This window comes from Cryptomeria japonica, chromosome 3 (assembly GCF_030272615.1).
Source record: "Cryptomeria japonica chromosome 3, Sugi_1.0, whole genome shotgun sequence".
Classification (NCBI taxonomy): Eukaryota; Viridiplantae; Streptophyta; class Pinopsida; order Cupressales; family Cupressaceae; genus Cryptomeria; species Cryptomeria japonica.
In genome coordinates this window covers 912,375,852-912,398,501 of record NC_081407.1, presented here as the reverse complement: position 1 = coordinate 912,398,501, position 22,650 = coordinate 912,375,852, and the positions used below count along the sequence as shown (strand labels likewise).

At 37.5% G+C, this 22,650-nt stretch overlaps 1 protein-coding gene across 6 annotated transcripts in view; it reads left to right on the top strand.

Moving 5' to 3' along the window:
• The window catches only part of LOC131072022 (aspartic proteinase A1), a 71,258-nt gene extending 48,987 nt beyond the window's left edge, over positions 1 to 22,271 (top strand). For 4 of the 6 annotated variants that reach the window (XM_059217007.1, XM_058008133.2, XM_058008272.2 and 1 more), the window contains exons 9-14: positions 18,838 to 18,951; positions 19,121 to 19,185; positions 19,455 to 19,617; positions 19,731 to 19,850; positions 21,483 to 21,571; positions 21,662 to 22,271. In XM_059217007.1, the coding sequence (XP_059072990.1) occupies positions 18,838 to 18,951; positions 19,121 to 19,185; positions 19,455 to 19,617; positions 19,731 to 19,850; positions 21,483 to 21,571; positions 21,662 to 21,746 (636 nt within the window). In that variant the 3' untranslated portion in view covers positions 21,747 to 22,271. The remainder of the gene's footprint in view (positions 1 to 18,837; positions 18,952 to 19,120; positions 19,186 to 19,454; positions 19,618 to 19,730; positions 19,851 to 21,482; positions 21,572 to 21,661) is intronic. The other 2 variants (XM_059217008.1, XM_059217009.1) reach the window with 2 other exon arrangements.
• The last annotated feature ends 379 nt before the right edge of the window (positions 22,272 to 22,650 follow it).

Genomic DNA, 22,650 nt, shown 5'->3' with positions numbered 1-22,650 from the left:
ATTTCAGGATCAGGACATTCCAAACTTAGCCAAATTTCAGGATCAGGACTTTCCAAACTTAGCCAAATTTCAGGATCAGGACATTCCAGACTTCATCACTCACCAACTTGACCTAACTCAAGCAGAACCTGCTATCCAGGTGATCCCCCTGGCGACACTCGAAAGCTAAAGGCTAACAGACAAAACCCTAAAAGAACTAGAAAACAAACCCTAGAAAGCAAAAAGCAAGGGTCCCCATTTGCAATGGGGCGATGTGTGAATACGTCACAACAGGTTGGAGCCTCAAGTAAACCATGTCGCCCACCTCAAAGGTGCGCTCTATTCGCTACTGATCAACATACAACTTCTGCTGATTTTGTGCATGTTGGAGATTGTCCCTTAGAATCCTCAGAATATCTCGACTTTGTTGCATTATATCCTTCGCCTGAGGGGTTCTGCTATCACCAAATACTCTCCTAGGTGAAGCCATCTCACCCATGCATTCTGCTGCTCCGAGACATAGTTTCTAAGATATCCTTCCAACCACTTATTCACTATCTTGGTCTGCCTATCAGTTTGTGGGTGATAACTTGTGCTTGGAGTGAGCACAGTACCACATAATCTGAAAATCTCCTGCCAAAAAGCACTTAGGAACTTGTTGTCCCTATCACTCACAATGTTCTTCGGTAACCCATGTAACCTGAACACCTCCCGAAAGAACACTTCAGCAACCTGAGTTGCTGTAAAAGAGCTAGTGATGGCGAAAAAATGAGCAAACTTAGTCTGTCCACCACCACATAAATACTATCCTTCCCTTGAGCTTGTGGCAACCCAGTGATGAAGTCCATGGATATACTTTCCCATTTTTGACTGGGAATGGGCAAGGGTTGTAACAAACCAGTTGGCAAAGTGTGCTCATCTTTGTTTCTCTGGCATGTGTGACACTCTTTGATGTACTTCAACACATCATTTTTAAGTCCCTTCCAAGAAAATCTCTCTCGGATCTGCCTGTATGTTTTGAAGTAACCTTGGTGACCAGCAAGGGGAAGTTGACCAGCAAGGGGAATATCATGGAAAGTCTTCAAAATATTCACCTTCAGCTTAGATTCAGCCACAATGAAGATCCTCCCTTTGTATAGAATCAACCCCTCAACCAATTTGTACCTTTCATCATGAAAAGTACCTTCTATAATGCTGGTTGCAAACTGATTTTTGGCATAATCAGCAATCAACAACTCCCTCCAATCAGTAGTAAGCTCGCACAATGAGCTCAAATGGGGCCTTCTGGACAAGGCATCAGCCACAATGTTGTTATTTCCCTTGACATACTCAATATCGAAGTCGTAAGCCTGTAGTTTACTCACCCACTTATGTTGCCTTTCATTCAAATCCTTCTAATGCATGAAGTGTTTAAGACTATTATGATCAGTCTTAACAATGAACTTACTCCCCACAAGGTACTGCCTGAACTTTGCAAAGGCATGCATTATGGCAAGCATTTCCTTGTCATCTATCGAATACAGCCTTTCAGGCCCTCTCAGCTTCCTACTCTCGAAGACTATAGGGTGCTTATCTTGCATGAGGACTGCACCAACACCTTCTCCAGATGCATCACACTGCAGTTCAAAAAGTTTGGTGAAATCGGGTAAAGCCAAAACGGGGCAGGAACTCATGATCCCCTTAAATTGATCAAAACATGTATGTGCCTTTTCAAACCATTCAAAAGCTCCTTTCCTTGTAAGATCTATGAGGGGGGTAGCCAACTAAGAGTATCCCTTCACAAACCTCCGATAAAAGCCACACAGACCCAAGAATCCCTTCAAGTGTGTTATGTTTTCAGGAGGAGGCCAATCAATGATGGCTCTAATCTTTTTAGGGTCTATCTTCACACTGCCTGCACTGATAATGTGACCAAGGTAGAGAAATTCTTCCATTTCAAATTCACATTTGGACTCCTTGGCAAATAGGGATTCGGATTCCAGTATGCTTAACACTTCGTCTAGGTGCTGTAAGTGCTCCTTCCAAGATTTGTTGAATATGAGTATGTCATCAAAGAATATCAGTACGAACTTCCTCAGCTGTTTCTGGAAGATTTTGTTCATGCATGACTGAAATGTGGCAGGTGCATTCGTCAAGCCAAAGGGCATGACTAGGAACTCAAAATGCCCAAAGTGGCATCTGAAAGCGGTCTTCTCCACATCCGAAGCTCTCATCCTAATGTGATGATACCTCGACCTGAGGTCAATCTTAGAAAAAAACACTGCACCATGTAGCTCATCAATTCTTGGAATAGGATACTGATTCTTAATAGTTTTTTGATTCAGGGCCCGGTAATCCACGCACATGCGCATGGTCCCATCCTTCTTTTTCACCAAAACAACAGCCGAAGAAAACGGGCTTTTACTTGGCCGTATGTAACCCATGTCAAGTAACTCCTGAATTGCTTTCTCAATCTCATCCTTCTGCTTCTTGGCATACCGGTAAGGAGTAGTCATAACCAGTTTAGCTCCTTCTTCAAGCTCAATGATGTGTTTTGCACCTCTCTCAAGAGGTCTGCCAGGAGGTGGGTTCTCAAACACCTTATTCCTCTTGGTTGTCAAGGCCTGAATATCTTTAGGATAGCTCCGATTCTCTTTTAGCGGTTCGAAGGGCATAACCATGACCTTACTTATGTCCGTGATCAATGCTTTAATGTCTACGGAATAGCTGCCCTTGTCTACCAATGGATTTCATGGCATTATCAAACACTCTGCTACCCACTCCACCTAGTTATGGCGGATCAGCCTCTCCATTCTTTTCAAAGATACAACTCTAAGTCCACCATGCGACATTCCTCTCAATACTACCTTCTTCCCTTCAGACATGAATTTCAGCTCCATGGTTTGCAAGTTTAATGTAATCTCACCAAGAGATCTCAACCATTGAATCCCGAGGACTGCATCATCAGTCCCACCAATGCTAACCACAAAGAAATCATCCCTAATTTCATGATTTCCCAACTTCAGAGACATGTTGGAAATCATCTGGTTGCAAGATATAGTGGAGCCATCTGCTACCATGACTTTGAAGCCTTCTACTTCCTCTGCCACTAGCCCCCTCTTTGCAACAATCCTCTCATCAATGAAATTATGAGTCGCTCATGTGTCAATGAGAGAAATGACACGATGCTCAGCAATCACACCCCGAACTCTAAAGGACTCATTCTTGTGAATGCTCGAGAGTTGAGCAACCACTCCTCTGTCTTCTGACTCAATTTTAGGCCCTTCAGGAGCCTCTTCATATTCGTTGTCCTCAATTTCAGTTTGTTGTTCTCAAATTTCAGAATCTAATCCATGCGCAAAATAGCACTTCATTTGATGCAAATTGCCCTTTCCATGACACTTATGTCGTGGGGCCCAAGGTTCTCTGCAAGAATAGCAAAGATTCTTCCTTCAAAGCTCTTGACGGAGCTCATCATCCATTCGCGAAGGAAACCTCTTGGTCTAATTTGTAAATTCTTCTTATCATTTCGGAGAGGAAAAGGCTTGGACTGAATTTTGTTCCTTGGGGCAGCCAACTCCATGCTTCAAGATTTCTTAATAGCTTCTGCCAAGGTGGGCGGATCAAATGCTTTAACCCAACCTTTCAAAGGTTCCTCAAGTCCTTCAGTGAAAAGGACAACTAACCGCTTCTCAGAGATGCTACTTACCATAACTGATAGATTTTGGAATTCAGTTACATAAGTGTCCAACGAACCTTGCTGTTTGAGTTGAGCAAGTTCTCTAAATTTCACCTCTGGATCCTTGGTGTCAAATCTCTCAATCAGCTTGTTGGTGAAATCAACATAGGTGGTGATCAAGTTATGACCAAGGGTGACCAACCCATGGTACTACCATTCGTGGGCCACTCCATCCAAGTGCAAGGTAGCGAACTTGATGGCATCTTCTTCCAGCATAGGCCTCAAGGACAAGTAATTGTCCAACTTCTGCACCCATGCTCTAGCTGTGCTCTTAGTGCTCCCATCAAAATGTGCCAAAGTCACTCTTCCAAGAGCTTGTTGATAATCTCTTGGGGCAGCAAATCTGTTGTCATTCCTCCTTCCTCGCTTCATTTTCTAATTCATAAATTGATCCAAAGTGAGGATATCTCGAATCTCTCCAGGAAGAGAAGCATACAACATATAGTTGTTCCTTATTTCATCAGCTGTAGGTATCTCCATTTCAGTTTGTTGTGCTTCTCTTGGCAGGAATATAGGTTGTAGAGGTCTAAGGGCTGAACCTCCACTGTTGCTCCCGTTGTTACTCCCATTTCCATTTTCTACAAGAGCATTAGAAGTGCTAGCTTCCAGTCCATTGTTGGGTTGGTTAAGGGTCCCAACAACATTCTGGCTAAGTTTGGCCAGCAATTGAGACATCATGTCCATCATGGAATTGAATTGTCTCTCAGCTTTCTTATCAGGTGCCTTATTCTGTTTTGTAGCCTTGTCTGCCATTGAATCCACTGAATCTGCAGAATCCAAATCCTTCCCTCTGTTTCTCAATACCTCTGAAAATGTATCTTCTTTCGGCACTACTGAAATTGTTGTCTCTTTTGTTCTCTGTTGTAGTATCAGACGTCTCTACCACTCATGGCAAATTTTGACTCCTCTGAAACTCACAAGCTGGCAAGAAAACCAGCTCTGATACCACTGTAATATCTCGAATAAATTTTTTGTTTTTAAGTGCAATAAGAGTTACTAACCAACACATAACCTGTTAAGGTTAGAAAACATAATCTCAAAGCTTGCTGAAAATGCAACCCTTCCTTTTTCTGATCACCAAGTGCCCAATGTGGGAAGGTGAGAGCATACGGTGATAAGGGGTTCGTTAGCTCACAAATCTGATGGAAATGATAAAGCAAATACAATATTGGGCGGCAAGCCAGCCCCTTCCGCTTATCAAGTAGGAAAGCAAGGAACTTGGCGGTGAACCAGCCAAGCGAACAATACTATAGACACAAATCACTCTACCGCAATATTTCAGCGGGAGGACTGAATTACAAATTACTCAACTCAACCGCTTATGCAGCGGGAAGACCATTACACCCAACATCAATCGACCACTTATGCAGCGGGAGGACTGAATTACAATTTATTAGATGTAGGCAGCAAGCCAGCCTCTTCCACTTTTCAGCGGGATAAGAGATTACAATCCAGAATGGGTTAGTAGTACTACTACTTAACCTTACAATAAAATGGGAAGTGAGAGTAGAAGAATAATGCTGAACATAAGAGATAAAGATTATGAAACTCTTTCAACATCAAAAACAGCAGGCTGGAAATGCATAACCAGCAACCCATAAACCCACTAAATTACTCATATCTCTCTCAAATCTCACTCAATTCACCCAAAATCACCCCCAAACCAACACTAGAACAGAAGCAACTAAGACAAACCAAAAGGAAGCTACCAAAATACTCCAAATTACTTTGCATGCATCCCAATGCACCCTCTAAAACCCATGCCTAGCTAGATATTTTTGATTTGCATTATTAAATTCAATACTCAGTGAAAGGTGCCACAAACTTACAATATGAATCGCCAACAGCAAGAAGGATGATTGAACCAATACCCTGAACAACTAGTCACTCAGGAAGAGAGGTGTGATTAAAAACGTGCTTCAGCCGCAGGGAAACCGGCAACTCCAGAAATCACCCCAAACTCCAAAAACACTAAAATATGCAATGAAGGTATCATACATAGTTGAAAATCTCGGACTCGCCTCGGACTCGGCAAACCAAAATTTTGGACTCGGACTCGGACTCGCGAAAGACTCGGCAAAAAAAAAAACCGTAGTTTTACAAAAAAAACATAAAGAAATTAATGCATTTAGAGAACATAAGTGCCATAATTGAAACATTACACATGTCATATGATCTACAAACACGCAATATTTGAAATTTCATCATTCATGGCAGCATATTCAAGTTTCAACTTTCAACTCTAAAATGTATAATGGCAGCATAAGTTTATAAATGTTCACAAAATTACATATAATGATATGTCCAAGTCCAACTCCAAATGTGAAAAACAACAATGTGAATGAACAAACCAAAGAGAAGACTACATCTTCCTCTTTGTATTTTTCCTAATATAGCTCAATTTTTCAAGCCTTGAGCTAGAAGTAGTAGCAGTGGGTGTTGTGGTATCTAAATGGTGAGATGATTCTTCTTCAAAGTCAAAGTCCTCATCATCATCCTCATCTTCGTCCTCATCTTCATCCTCCATTTCATCCAATCTTGCTCCTTCTGCATCTTGTGCTGCTCCTCTCTCTATTTCTGCAATTTCTTCTTCGGTAAGGAGGACATCGTCACCATCATTTTGTTCATTCATGGTCCAATCACCATATGGATCAATTTCATCCAAGTCAATGGCCTCATGTGAAACACCCTCCACCTATCTAACTCGAAGGCGAAGGTTGTACCGAACAAATACTAGATCATTGAGCCGCTTTTGTGACAATCTATTTCTCTTCTTTGTGTGAATGCTCTCAAAGACACTCCAATTTCGTTCACACCCAGAAGCACTGCATGGCTGAGACAAAACACGGATAGCTATCTTTTGAAGATTAGGCGTGCCGGCACCATAATTCTCCCACCATAAATCTACAAAAAACATTTAGAAATATTAGAATTGAGAAAAAAATGTAACAATCAAGTTTGTAGGTTTTTTCTTGCACTATTGAACTAAGTTACTAAATTTTTTACCTGGTTGTTTTCCTCTCCTATCAATTGCTAGTTGTGATGAGAAGAGTCTCCCCTCTGCACTTTTGTAGATCTTGAACAATGAACATTTCCAAATTCAGAAATAGATAGTCAAAGTGTCAAACTCAAATTCAATAATGAACATTTCCGAATTCATAAATAAATATAGAGCAATTGCAAATGTCAAATCTCACCTCCAACTCATTAAGAACCTTGTCTCTCAACTCAGGATCAGGTGTCATCTTATCAATGCATGTAATAATACTTGCCATGACCTCCATATCAGCCCTAAATGAATCAGAGAAGTAGAATTTCGGGTTCAAAAAGTAGGCGAAGGCATGTATCGGTTGGTGGAGTTGGTTTGTCCACCTACGATCAATGATGCGCCAAAGGATATCACATTTTCTTGTATTTCCACAATAGTAATGTGAAATGGCCTCTTTGGCCCTATCCATGGCCTCATAAATGAAACCCATTGGCATGCCCTCTCCATCCACCATACGAAGAACCTTTACCAAAGGTTCTGTCACCTAAAAAAATGAAAACAAATTTTAAATTAGTACAAAATCAACCCCTAAAAAATAAAATCAGCAAATAGACAAGATTGTATAAACTTTACTTTTGTGTTTGTTACTTACCGCAGTCAACTCCTATCCACTTTTATTGAACCCTTCATCAAAAACAATGCTCACAATTTTCTCTGCTTCAGGTCTTTTGGAGTATGCAGACCCCAACCAAGCATCTGACACAAACATCTGCTTAAGATGAGGAATGGCACTAAGAATGCTCTGCAAAGTGATGAAGTGGCTAGCAAATCGTGTCACTCCAAGTCACACAAGGTCCTTGCCATTTGTGTGTTTTCTCATCAAAGCAAGCACCCAAGTATGGTTGTAGATGAATTTGGTGACACTTTTTGCATCTTCAACCACCTTCTTCACCCATCCAATCTTCCCAATGTCCTCTAGCACCAAGTCCAAGCAATGTGCAACACAAGGACTCCATGTAATCAAAGGATGCCTCTCCATAAGCGTTCTACCTGTAGATACATATGCAGCTGCGTTGTCCATGATAATTTGGACAACATTCTCAACTCCAACTTCCCAAACCACACCATCCAACAGATTACACAAAGTCTCTACATTTTTTATTTCATTTGAGGCATCAACAGACTTTATGAATACCATTGCACCATTTGAAGCCACCAAGAAGTTGAGAAGAGTCCTATTCCGTCCATCTTTCCATCCATCAGATAAAATGTTGCATCCTTTTCTCTTCCAATACCTTTTCTGATCATCAACCACACCTTGTGTATTTTGCACAGCTTTCTCTAGCAATGGCCCACTGAAGTCATGACCTGTTGGGGCCTTAAACCCCTTACCCGCAACTGTACATGCATTAACAAAACTTTCCCAATATACATTGTTTGCTGCATTGAAAGATAGATTATTGTAAAACCAAAAGTTTGAAGCTGCTATCCGTGCTTGTTCATGCTTCTCTCTATTCCATCCTGTACCTTCAAGTGAAGGTTGTGCACCTGGAACATTGCGTGGTACAAAAAAATTAGGGTCTGATCTAACAGGAGTGCCACTAGCCTCACCCTCATTATCACCAAAAGATGAAAGTGATTGACGACCCCGACTGTGACCAATGGGACCCGAAGTGGACAATGTGGGATTCATTGCAGCTGCCATGGCTTCTCTTGTTTTTTGCCTTTCTTCCTTATGCATATCATTCTCAGCAAGAATGGCCTTCATCTCTCTAATAATTTCAGGAGGTGATTTGGGGCATGCCTCCACACCATATCCAGGTATTTGTGCAAGGTGGTATTTTAATCTATTTATTCCACCAATCATCCATTTTGTACATTCGGTGCAAGTGACCTCCCCCTTTTTGCTTCTTGCAATCCCATATTTCCATGCTTTATCTCTTTGTCTTCCTGACCTTGGGGTTGCCCTTGGAGTTGAACTTGCCATTGCTGATTTAACATGAAAAAAAAAAATCAGCAGAGTTTTATGGAAAAGCAACAAAAAAAATGACAATGAATCATTTGGGAAAAATAGCATTCAAAAACAAGAAAAAAAAATGAGGAAATTACTTAGGAAAGAAAATAGAAAAAAATTGGCAGCATATCCCCTTGTTTTTCAAGATTTTTTTCAGTTTCAAAATAATGAAATGATTCAAATGAAAAAAAAAAAGAAAGAGAAAAAATCCTTACCTAGATCTCTCTTGCTGTTTTTTTCTTCTTCCCTCTACTCCTTCAAACCCTACAAACCTGCTAAAACCAAACAACATTGAAAATGAAGTGAAAAATGAAAAAAAAAAAGCACTTTTAACCCTTCACGGGCGTCTTTTTCTGGGCCCGCAAGTCCCTGCGAAAGACTCGCGAGTCCGAGCAAACGACTCGCGCGAGTCTTTGCGAAAGACTCGCGAGTCTTTCGCTCGCGAGTCCTAGGCTAGTCGACTCGTGGTGCCAACGGACTCGCGAGTCTGAGGCGAGTCTGAGGCGAGTCACCGAGTTTTAAAACTATGGTATCATAGAGCACAACACTCAGCTAGGTACTATATCTCAAGTATGAAACTAGAAATCACTAGAGAGCTGCACTCCGAAGCTTCAAAGTTCTGATGCCAATCCGGCAGCATAACAATGCAAATTTTCAAGATAGCAAAAATGAGAGCCCAAGGCTCATATTTATAACTTCATGCCTTCCCAAATGCAAATGCAAATGGCACCCAAACTCCATTCAAATTCACTTTCATTTCGCCTTATGTCTCCCCACCAACATGGCGCCCACTTAACTTTCCTAGGCAAGTTCGAACTTTGCCTTATGGTGGCATCTTTTTGCAATATTAAACATTAAACAAAAGATGTTTAATCCTCCTAAATGGCCACCAACAAATTCGCCCTTTGACTTAGGAAATAACACATGAATATCAATTAATTATTTTTCCCTAAGTTATCCTCAACAATTAATCAGTAACTGCAAATATTTAAATATTAAACTTTTGACAAGGAAATAATATATAATTAAATTACTTATGACTCCCATACTGATCATTAACAGAAACTAGGATGAAGCGGGGTAAAGAAGACCAAAGAACTGCTGCGGGACCAGGACTCTGTCCACTGCCAAAAATAGAAATACTCCATACTACTTGTTACCTATTTTTTGCTTCTAGCTGAAAAATAGGTTAAGTTATGCTTGTTTTACAAAAATGGAGCAAAGATACATATTACTTCTGCTATATTGCATTCCAAGTGCACTAAGAAAAAATCAAAAGGAATTACATTATCAGATTGCATTCATCCAGATGCATATGATACAAAAGAAAGTGCAATTAATTTTGAGAAGAGAAAAAGTATCTTTATTGACAATATAAATGAATAATGTCTCACACAAGCCGTGAAACTAACCGCTATAATGCACATGAAAAACACATGATACATTTATAGGTGCTATAAAGATAAAATGCATAAGCAATGAAGGGTGACTCGTCATTGCCTGAATGACGAGTCCGGCTTGAGCTGCCCTGCATCGTCTTTAGTCTCCCCGCTTGCCTTGCATCCAACTATTGCTCCGTTGCTGCTCCGCATGCCTGCACCTGAAAGAGAGATTGTTGTTAGAGCAATGTTGGGTCATCAAACACTACTTATACATGCATCTATAAACATACAATCTGATCTTCACATGTATCATAGCAGCTAGCTTGTCACAGATGTCCAAGAAAGAAAGATTATCAAACATACTTATCATATGCTCATTTTTTATCTAATGTGTTTGTTTCATGTGCAGATGCAAGTGTCTTTTCATGCATAGCACGTGGAGTCAAATGGGCTCCCACAAGGGTTGAGCTCAGTGTGCTGCAATATAATGTTTTTAAAGAAAACATGGATTCTCTTATTGCTTCAGTATAACTCAATTGAGTAGGGGTTCGTTATTCACAGCAATGAATTAATCAATTCACTAGTATAAACAACAAATCACTACTCAAAGGAGCCACGCTGAAATAGCAAAGATCAAACCTTCAAGGTTAAATATCATAGTCATTTGAAAAAAAAGACACTAATTTAAGAGTTCTCCAAAAAGACAGTCAAGAGGATTGGTAGTTAGAACATCAAAAGCTAATACAGTGCCAAGAGAGTTGCAGTCAATGCATAAGTACCATGACAAATGACAAAGTGGTAGCCTTCCTACAACAATCCTCAATCACAAATCAGCCACAGTAGCATGTAGAATGCAGTCAACAAGTGCAGTCATGAAGCAATGAGGAGGCATCAAGGAACAAACATATGATCATATACTCTGAGATAAAAGTGAAAGATGCATCTATGTGAATAGGAGCAGCTTGTCTAAGAGACCACAGAGACTTTGTTAGGGTACAAAGTTCACATTGACAAACCTTTTCATGTGAGAGAAATCAGTATTAACTGAAGATATAACATTCATATTCATGCTTCAGATCCAAAGAAGTAACTTGAGTTTGGATCTCTAGCACATCAATTAGTCAGCCACTGTCAAAATATCAGATCTGAGCATACAAGAAGCATATGTTACATAAGCAGCCTTTGGACAGTCATTTTTATAAGGAAATATAGAGACAAGGACCACACTATTTTGTGCACAAGAAATACCATGAAGTGATTGTCAAAAAAGAGTAGACCACTAGAGGATAAATGACGAGTTACAATGACATTAGGATGACTGTAACAGAAGTAACAGAGCAGTCTATTATGCCCAAAATGTAGTCATGGTAAGGGCTTCCTATAACAAGTATAATGCCAAATCACAAAAACAGTTACACAAGTAGTGGCTTCAACTAAAGAACATTCCATGGATCAGCATAGTTTAGCCAATGAACACAGTGACATAACAGTCATATGTATTGGGCAGCATACAAAAAGCTAGAAAGTCAAAATGGTTGCAGTCACTGCCCTTGATAACATATAGACTTATCATGCTAGGTAAAAGACAATCAAGCTCATACACCAGAGAGAGTATTATTACAACAAAAGAGTACAGTTGCAGTCAATGCATGAATAATGATGAAAGTCATTGAGAACATTAAATATAGTGAATGATAGAAAATGAAGCGGTTCATAGAAGAGTTCATAGTATGTGATATTTTTGCTTTAGAAATTAGTGATAAGAGAGTGTTTTTTTTGTGTGGCCATTACAGTATGATAAAGAACATAACAGCATTATTGTAGATCACAAAGGAGAGAATATCATTAGCAATATGCTTATCTATAGATATGTAGGTAAAGCACGATCACAAAGCAACAAAGATATCCATGAAAATGATGTATACAATGATACAGTCTCGGCATACTAAAGGAATCACGCACAGGGGCGCTGAATACAGTCATAACGTGAACAAAACCCTTCGAATGTTTCTTGTGCAATCAAAACGTGCAAGTAAGAAAGCAGTTCGTGTAAATGCACAGAGGGTAATATTGTGAAAAATTTCAAACAATATTATATTTCACAGAAAATAAAATCAGCAGCAAGCAGCATTTTTTTTACATCATTTTCCAAAGGGATTTATGCTCAGAATCGAATCATTTCTATTAAAAAGAGAGTCTTACCTATGGCGGCAGGTAATGGCAGAATAGAAGCTGTCCCAAAAATTCTTTCAAACCCTCACGACAGCCCCAATTCGCCCAGAATTGACAAAGAGCATGCAGAAATCGGGCACCCAACACTCAGAAAATAGCGCCCAGGTCTAAAAGTCACGCCACAACAGAAAATGAAGTGTCAAATGCCAAGGGGGTGCAAAGAAATTCACATTTTCGACTATTAGCATCAACAAAATCATGCCCAACGTCAACGAATGTGCAGAATATCTCCAGAATCCCCTTCATTTTTCCACGAACCCTAGCTTCACGCCACAACAAAAGAGGAGAAAAATATCGCATGAAGAGAGGAAATGACTTTTAGGTTTTTTATTTTTCCTAAATATGCATCGAAGGCCTAAGGCCTTTGTTTTGCCTTGCCTTTTATTTTTCTATCTTCTCTCAGCCTCGTGGAAATGCCTAAAGGGATGGTTTTATTCCCCTTTACTTATTTATTAAGTGACTATGTTAATATCACTTAATAATTATTTTGTAATATTCATATTTATTAAGTGATATTAACATAATCTCTTAATAAATATGTCTATAATATGTCCATTAGAGTTTTAGGCTTAGTTAATAAAATGAGAAATAATTCATTAAAGTATTTTGATAAACTATTTACTTAAATAAATATTTGTTTCATTCCATTTTTAATATTTAAAGTCATCAAAATTAATAAATGTAGTAAGTTAAATATTTATTTAAAGTGGTTAATTTAAAACACTTTATTAAATATATTTTCTTATTACATTTATTGATTTAGTAAATAGAAATAATAATATTACTTATTAAAGTGATTTACATTATTTAATCACTTTAAATAAATAACATTATTATCTTTATTTTATTAAATCTTGACTTTAAATATTAAAAGGAAAATTAAACAAATATTCAATTAAGTAATAATTTTTAAAATCACTTTATAGGATTATTTTTCATGATTATTTGACAAAGTCAAAGGGGAGATATTTTTGCATTAATGAAGGCTTGCAGGCCTGTCAGTGATATTTTGGGGCCATTTATTGTGCTTTTAAGAGCTTTTATGGTTGCAGTATGGGTTGGCTTGACATTTAGCCTAGGTTTCTCCCTTTCAGACCAGTTTCAGGTCTTTTGAAGGTGGGTTTTTGTTTCTGCTCGCCCAAGAGGAGGTGGAATATATTATTCATTATCTGCTTTTAGGAAAGCATATATACTACCTTCCTTCTTCATTGTAAGGGTTCTGACCTTTTGCTTCTGGCAGACTGTAATTTTTTAGTTCTCTTTGCAGAAAGGAAGGAGTTTGTAACCAGTTTTCAGAAGAGTTTTGATAAGCTTTGTAACACCTTTTGACAGTATTACATATTTTGCCTTCTCAGATTTCTTGTTTTTGTGTGCTTAGTCCTAATGCAGTTTCAAGTGATGTCTTTTATCCTTGTGATTGTGTTGTTGTTAGCACCTTTATGCAGGAGTTTTTTCTAATCAGTTGTAGGTCATAGGTTGTGCCAGTTGTAAGGGTAACTTCAGTTTGTGAGAAAACATCTTTTCTCCTGTTGAGATTATAATTTTTACAGCCTTCTTATGAAGTGTTGATGCAGAGGTTATGAACTTTCTGATTTGTGCAAGGTTTCCTTTTATTACTGGTTATTTCGTGTGTTAATCAGTTTGTCCAGGTTTTCTGGTATTCATTTTGGTGTATCACCTGTTAGATATTAGTTTTATTTTTATGTTCTTCTCTTTTCTCAGCAAAATCGTTAGGTTTAGGTGAATGTCAGTTAGAAAGAACTAGCTTGCTCTAGAGGTCCACTTCAGTTTTAGGTTACCCACAACCTAGAAGTGTTCCCATGTTTCAATAGGCAGCTGAAGTTCACAGCTTTAGCAAGGGCACAGGCTTCATTGATAACACTACCACTTACTAAAAATAGTAAGTCATGAATTACTGCTCCGAAAAGCATGATCTTCGCACCCAGTGATAGAGCATGGAAAGCTCAAAAGGACAGCATCATCCAAACAACCAACCACTAACTTACTAAAAATAGGAAGTTCTTGCCTCACCAACGTTTGAAACCCTAATTCTTCATTTCACATAGCCTACGGGTCTCAGGAATAGGCCAATCGACCACTGAAAGCACATCATCGAGAAGGGGACATTACAAGATGTCCATACCTTTGGTGCCATATCCAACTTGAACCCTCAATGATAGCATAATTTCATAACAAATATTTGTTTCCCTTGCTTTGATTATCAATGGGAACATTTGGTTCTTCATCATCTCTACTGTAGCAATTATCTTTCCTCATCTTTCATCATAGTTAGTGCAGACTTTATTATTAAATACAAGTTTAAGTCATTTCTCAACAAATTAACCAATACTTATCAGATTATTCCTTAGTTGTGATGAGTGGTATACATCAGCAATTTTTCCCCCTTTTATAGTGTCTATATCCAATTTTTTATTTTTCACAAATTTCAAGTACTTTATTGTCGCCCAATCTCACTTCACTTTTAAAATTTTCATCTTTGCAAATGCTTTTCCACAACCTTTCATATGATTAGAACAACTTGAATCTAGAAACCATACCTCATTACTTATGTTTTCAACTTTTCTATATGAAAGAGAGTAGTGTGGTGGATCTTCATCTTTTCCTTTGGTAGCTTTGTTTGTGTTCTTTGTGTTTTCTTGTGCATAGTTTGATTTTCTTCCTCATTTGAATTCTTGAATTTGCATTCTCTTGCTATATGACCAAATTTATTGCACCATTGCACTAGCTACATTGCTACATTAAATCTGCCGCAGTCTCTTGCGAGATCACAGCCTCTACTCTGTCCTCTTCCTTTGGAATTATAATCAAGTCCTTGATAAGGGTTCTCTGCCTGATTGCCTTGAGCAAAAATAGCTTGCTTCTTGATTATGATTGATCTTTACCTTTGACATAAGCACTTGATATAGACCACCCGTAGACTTTACCTTCTCTTCATAAATAAGTAATGATCCAATCAGCTCTTCAACCTTTAGAGTATCTAAATCTTTGCACTCTTCTAAAGCAATAACAATGTTCATCCACTTGGGTGTAAGAGATTCACAATCTTCTTCATAACAGCATCATCTTTCACTACCTCCCCATATATTCTCATCTTATTCACTACGTTTGTTTCTCTAACACAATAATCTTCAACTCTTTCATATCTTTCATTTTTAAATTCTCAAAAAACATTCTTAGGGTTTGAAGATTTGCAAATATTACCTAATCTATACCTCAATGCAAACTTTTTGAAAGATCCCAAATGGATCCTTTTGTTGTTGCTGCTGTAAATTCTTAATTAAAGATACTATATTTTCTATAATTTTCCGGTGATCTTATAGAATAGACAGAAGTTGCAAAAAGGGATTGTTTCTTTTTGGGTTTTGATGTTATAAGTAAAGTAATTGATAAATAGCAACAACTGTGAAATAAACAGTAAACAATGTTCATATGTAAAAACACTTAAGCAATCTGAAAATACTGCAAATCATACCAGGCAAATAACCTAGTTTTGTATTCACCAAGAATCCATACATTTATTTGGAGCTATTCTCAATCTGGATTGATGCCAGATGGAGGAATATTACTGGCAACGAACAAGGAAGACCAAATAAGCTGAATACAACCCTTGAAGCCAACATACAAACAAGGCGTGGTTGCAAAGGAGGCATGGAAACTACTGCAAATCACATGCCAGCTGAAATAGACCAGCCGCCTTGTTGAAACCCCCAATATGCACACTGAATCTTTAGGCCAAGAAGATATGTCTTCTACCTCTGACAATCTTTGTGCAATCCTAGATAAATTCACTGTCAACTCCTGCTGAGGGCTACGTCCCAACAAGCTCAGACCTGGGGTTTGCGTCCCAGACCAAAAATCACTCTTCCAGAGCAATTCCCAAATTCACAAGTTTCAAAATGATCAAAGATGCTATCAATTAGGTTTTCATCTCCTTATAACTCCTTTCTTTTTGCAAGTCGAACCCTAAAGAATAATAAAGCTTGCGCTTTATAATTAAAGTGACACTTTCCCAATTATGGCGTCAAACTATAGAAAAATATCACTTTATTGCAAATAAATAGCTTCAAGCATCCAAAAAGACTCCGGGAGGTGAGAATCATGTAGCAAAGTTCAAGACCTTTCCAACGAGCTATAACAAATAGGCATATCAAATTAGATGAAGCCAAAAACCCCTTATTACTCTGAAATGGCTATATACATAGCCTTATTTTAATTTATTTAATCGCTAACTTAGGAAATATTAAAATATATTAAAATATTTCCATAGATCCAGTAATAGCCTAAAATAACCAACCAAACATGAATCTGACTTTGTCACCTGTCTGTGACTGATGCCGGACAAGATGGGCCAACTGGCAATCCCATCCCTAAAATCCAGGGATGCTCCTAGAAACTAGGAAACACACCCAATTTTCCTGAAACTGAAACCATGGTATGGTCCTGTGGAACCTCAAATATGGAAACTGCCACAACCTCCTAAAAAGTAGGGAATCTCCCTTAAATCAAGGAACTATCGTCTGAAGGTCCAAAACGACTCACAGAGCCCTTGCAAAGCTCCATGGCCCTGAGAATGAGTCCCCTAACCATGTCATTGACCTACGGGAACTCAATTGGTAGGTCAACCCTTGCTCATCTCATGTCACCTAGAAAAGGGGACATTACACCTTTAAAAGTTGTCCATGCTTCCTTTGATGTCTTGGAACCTCCAATTCTTGGATAAATACTTGGATCTGTTAAACTCTATAGAAAATACCTAGGTAATGTTTTGTATAGGGTTTTGAGTGTTTTAGAGATAGATCTCATAAATGAATCGACAGGGTGTTGTTGCCAATTTTGTATGATTTTGTAATAGATGCACCAAAAATAGATAAAATCATTTAGAAGGATGAAAGTTATTATTTTGAGTATTTGTAAACATAAATTGCATGGGATAAGATTTCTACACAGTGTGTTGTGAAAGAAAGGGAATTCTAGGCCTATGTGCCTTTTGCATAGGTTCCTTCTAGAACATGCATGAAGATTAAAGCAGATAAAAGATGAATAAATTTTGAGCAATCCATAAGTAGTTGAGTTGGTTCATGGAGTTCTACATAAACCTCCTTTGTACACCTATTTGATACAAAGTAATATATTGGAGCACTAGTGGAATTTTGGTATGAGCTTCTCTGAATTTTTATTATGTATGTGATTGCTTTGTTTTGCTAGGGTTTTAACTAATAGTGTGCAGGTTTGTTCAAGGGTTTAGGACTCCCATATGCCTTAGGTAAGTGGTCCTATGGATTGACATGCTAGTGCGCAATGGTATTAGGTGCTAACCAATAGGTCAAAACCATCCATGGGTAATTTGGCTAACAAGGATTCTTTCACGATTTTAATAAAAGGTTTTCTATAAAGCCTAGAAACAATGAACAATTTCCATGAACTGTACAGGTTATACAACTTCAGAAAACGTCTGCTAATAACGTGTTTTTTATAAGGCATTTATTAGGTTGCAGACCATGCAAAATGATGTGACACTGAGATAAGCTACTAATATTAGAGATTGTAATGAAGATCTTCCATTGTGATAGAAGCTGGCTATGGATACAGATATAAATTTGTAGGAGGCTTCTGCACTGAAATAGATTCGTAGGAGGTTTCAGCATGGAAATTATTAATTGAATTATCAAGTTCTTGGACTATCTTTTATACTATATAGTTGCTAGATCCAAATTCATTTTAGCTAAGTATTGGCTGGTGTATCTACCAAATGTGCAATATATGGCCATCTCTGATCCAGAAAGAAACTGATGGAAAAGACTCGAAAGATTTATATAGATCTGTCCGAACTTAAAGAGCAATATATCCAAAAACAAATGCTTTATAATTTCATATTTTAAATCCATAAGCATTTATGATAGCTATCTAAATTTAGAGGCAGTAACACTTCCTTGAAAAATGTATGTTGGAAGGATTTGTATCTTTTGGTAATGATTATGGTAGCCGTGCAATGATTGGTGGCAATTGTCAGAAGTTGGTAGTATTTGCTAAATAATTGTGTACATGTGAAACTTAAATGCTATAAAACAAGACTTTCTAGATGTATTGGCAAAAAATTAGAATGTTGAACCACATGATGCTTAATATTAACTAAAATATGAATCATGAAAGCATGAATAATATCATATCAGACTTGATACGAAATAGTAGCTCCTTTTGATATTGCAATTCTGAAGCTGTTAGCCTATTAGATGCAAAACATTGTTTTGAGATATTGGAATTGGATGCTGCATTTTTTGTTCTGTTTCAACAGATAATTGTGTTGTGGTGAAATGTTTTGATTTCTTATGATAGATTGTTTATAAGTGCTATTAACTCCAATTGTAAACCATAAACAAGCTGTCTGAGAAGTAATGTTTTGATTTCTTATGATAGATTGTTTATAAGTGCTATTAACTCCAATTGTAAACCATAAACAAGCTGTCTGAGAAGTCTCTTCCTGTGAATTTGGTTTGTGACGCAGGGCATTATAGCACAAATCAACCATGCTATTGGGGCATCAGGTATAGTAAGCCAAGAATGTAAAACAGTTGTATCACAGTATGGAGATCTGATATTGGAGCTTTTGACAAAAAAGGTCTGTCTTTTGTTGGGCCATATGACTGATGCTTGTCAGTTACAACAATTTGTACATTGCATCTAATGATCTTTTACAAAAACGCATTATTAATTGTTAAGATTCATTAATGGAGTTCTTAGCAGATAAATAGATTGTAGTTTATGTGTTCTAAACTGAATGGTTTCAGGTAGTTCCTCATGCTATATGCTCACAAATTGGCTTGTGCTTTTATGATGGTACAAGGCATGTGAGGTCAGATTTATTTTATGTCTATTTGTTGTGTTTATTTGGTACAAACTTTTCATAATGTGCTTTGCAAGACATACTCCCTTGAGATCTCAAACTAGGTTTTGATCTAAAAGGCCATCGTGTTTTAGAATTTTGTTCTTTTGACAATTATTGGTGTCAAATTTCACTCACTGCCCCCTCTAGATAAAGAATGTGAAAGTTGTCCATATCATGCTTTTTGCCTATTTATTGACATGTCTTTCATGTAAAAACTGGAAATCATCTCTTTGCAGCATTGGAATTGTTGATTTACCAGAAAAAGATCTAAGTGAAGCAGAAACATCTTCAGGTTTTGATAATGGCTTGTGCAGTATTTGTGAGATGGCAGTTGTTTGGGTGGAGAATCAACTTGCTCTTAACAAGACAACAGAGCAAATTCTAAGCTACTTGAATCAAGTTACATTAGCCCCTCAGTTCCTATTCTGTCAGTTTTTGATGTGGCATACATACTGAGATATTTTTGGTATCAAGTATTTTGAAATAATCAAGATTCTTTTTCTTATGTTTAGCTCTGTGAGCGATTGCCAAATCCTAATGGAGAATCACTTGTTGACTGTGATCAACTATCAAGCATGCCAAATGTAACGTTTTCTATCAGAAATGAAAAATTCAAGCTCACTCCATATCAGGTTTGTTTTAGTTTTAGCCACAAGAAGATAAAACATTACCTTATCATCAATCTATTGTCTGATTATGTCTGCAAAAAAGCTGCTTTTTGTCTAAAATTCTGAGTTTTGTTTTAAAATACAGAAAAAAAAAATGAAATCTTAAATTAATTGGGAGGAATTTATGGAAAAAGGAATTTAGGTTGCAAACATGTATGTGTTTAAGACTCTAATATTTATTTTTATGGGTATAAACTAGTAAATACAAACGAATTTTGATACCCTATTGAGGAACTAAGAACACTTTCAATACTAGTATAGTTTGTCTAGTTGCCAGGAGAGACTTGATTAATATTAGCGGAGTCAAAGACCAAGTGGGAATCTGTTCACAGACTATGTTCCCTTCTCATCCTATCTTTACAGTCCTGAATTCTTATCAACCTTTATTAGCTTCAACTTAAATGGGCTTAAAACATGTTCAAGTTTAGCATCTTGGGTGTGTTTAAATCAATCAAAATAATTATTAGTCTGCTAAACCCAATAAATAATTAGTGGTATTGAAATTATGTTACAGTGCAAAATAAAGACAAAGGTGCTCTCAAAGCTCCTTGAGAAGAAGTTAAATTAAAATAACACAGCTGAAGAAGCATAACAGAGCTTACAAAATGTGCGGTACTTCTAGAACTGCAATTAGTATCAACAAAGTTGAAAACTGTAGGAGAGAGGTGAACAAAGCACTCATAACGTCCAAGGAAATATTTGGCCACATCCATGTGATTGGATGAGGAAATAGTGAGGCTAGTCACTAGACCTCTTATGATCCAATTAACTGGAAGGCTGGTAGAACTTTGAATTAAGCTAGTTATGCGACCCATGGGTGGAAACTTTGTTGAACAGTCTTCTGTGTTGTTTCAAGTCACTTATTTAAAACTGCTACTTATTTCTAATCTTCAGTGTTCAGAACTGATAGATGACTTTTTCAAGCATTTAAGAGGTAGTTGCATCTACCTTGAATCCCATATTCAAAATTTCAATCACACCAAAATGGTTGGTGTGTAGCTTCACCTTACACGGTCTGCAAATTCTCTGGTATTGAAAAGTTGATGCTTGGTCTCAATTTGAAGCTGACGCGAGCGAAACCTCGGCTTGAATAAATTAATTTAACATCTTGAGATAGAAACTAAATCAAGGTAGGGATTTTGGTGACAAAGGCTCAAATATATAAATTCAAGTGACATGGGAATTTGGTCCATTGATCTTCTCAGATAGCCTTTTTAATGTTTCAATTTGTCGACGTCAATTAGAAGCAAAGAATACAGGATAGTTTCCGTTTCATAAATGTGGAAAACATTGAAACCAAAATCTTTTCGAGAGTGCCCAACTTAAATGTCAGAATGTTGGCCCTTGCTTCTATAATATATTTAGTGTGGCTTTGCATCTGGTAGCCTTTTTCTCAGTAACGCTACTGTTATGCCACTTTACTTTTGTTACTTTCGATTTTTGGGGCTGGACCTTGGCTTATGTTTGTTTCCTGTGTGTTGGCCTTAACTGTTGTTTATAATCTTGATAACTGTGTGATATTTCATATACAAAAAGGTGTATGGATGAATAGAGTCAACACGAGGTGATTGATTAAGATTTTATTGTGGTTGGCAGTACATTCTTAAAGTTGGTAAAGACCCTGTTGCTCAGTGTGTAAGTGGTTTTATGGCCTTTGATGTTCCTCCTCCACTGGGTCCTATATGGTATGTTTCATTGGGTATTCATGTAATGTTTTCATCAGCACATTTCACAGTTTTTATAGAAAAGCTTCCTAGTTGCTTATTATTTTGCAGGATTCTTGGAGACATTTTCATGGGTGCATATCACACAGTTTTTGACTTTGGGAACGTGAGGCTGGGCTTTGCTGAATCTGTCTAACAATGCATGAATACAAAAGCTATGTTTTATTCAAATTAATAGGCGTTTGACCTTGTTGAACATATAGCATCCATCTGTGAAACACCAGAATTCTCCCCTTTATTACCTTCGGATATGCCTTATATGTATAAATTCAAGATACCCCTCTTTATATTAATGTGTAAAGCAGGATTACCTAAATGCTTTCTTTGGGAACCCTTATTAAAATATCCAAGTTCTTACACTAGCCTTCTTTTCCAGCTTTGGCATCACTTGTGTATAACCTAATTTCTTCTTAAGCTGCTGCACTTCTGATCCGCCTGGCATTCCAGGGAGGAGAGGCGACTGGGTGCCATAGAATTTTAGGGAATGCATGTAAAGGATAATATCATAAACAAATTCTTAATAACTTGCATTGAGATGCTCATTGGGTACCCTTATTAAAATTTATTTCTCTGTACAAGCTTCTCATATAGCTTTGGCACTATTTGTATCTATTTATGTGAAGGATGAATCCTTATACAATTTGATGATAACTTGCATTGATTTGGTTGTTCGGTTACACAACCGATGGTAATGAAATACTTGTTTATTTTATATACTGAGAAAAGCTTGATATGCATAAAGAGATTTTAATTAACGTCTTCCTACGCCAAGGAAAATTCTGTTCTAGAAAGGTGTTCTTTGAATAATTTTGCTACACAAAACCTGATCAGGAAATTTCCTAGGCTAAAAAACTGTAATTATGTTAAAAACTGGATTTGTCGCTTCAATCTCTTGTAAGAATGACTCACCCGACAGACAGCACAAATATTCTAACGATTCTCCTATGTGGTGAGCTGGGGCATCTCCCTCAAAGGACGGTTTTTTTAAATCATTGATTATTTTATAACCAAAAACACAAAAGGAACATGAAAATCAATGG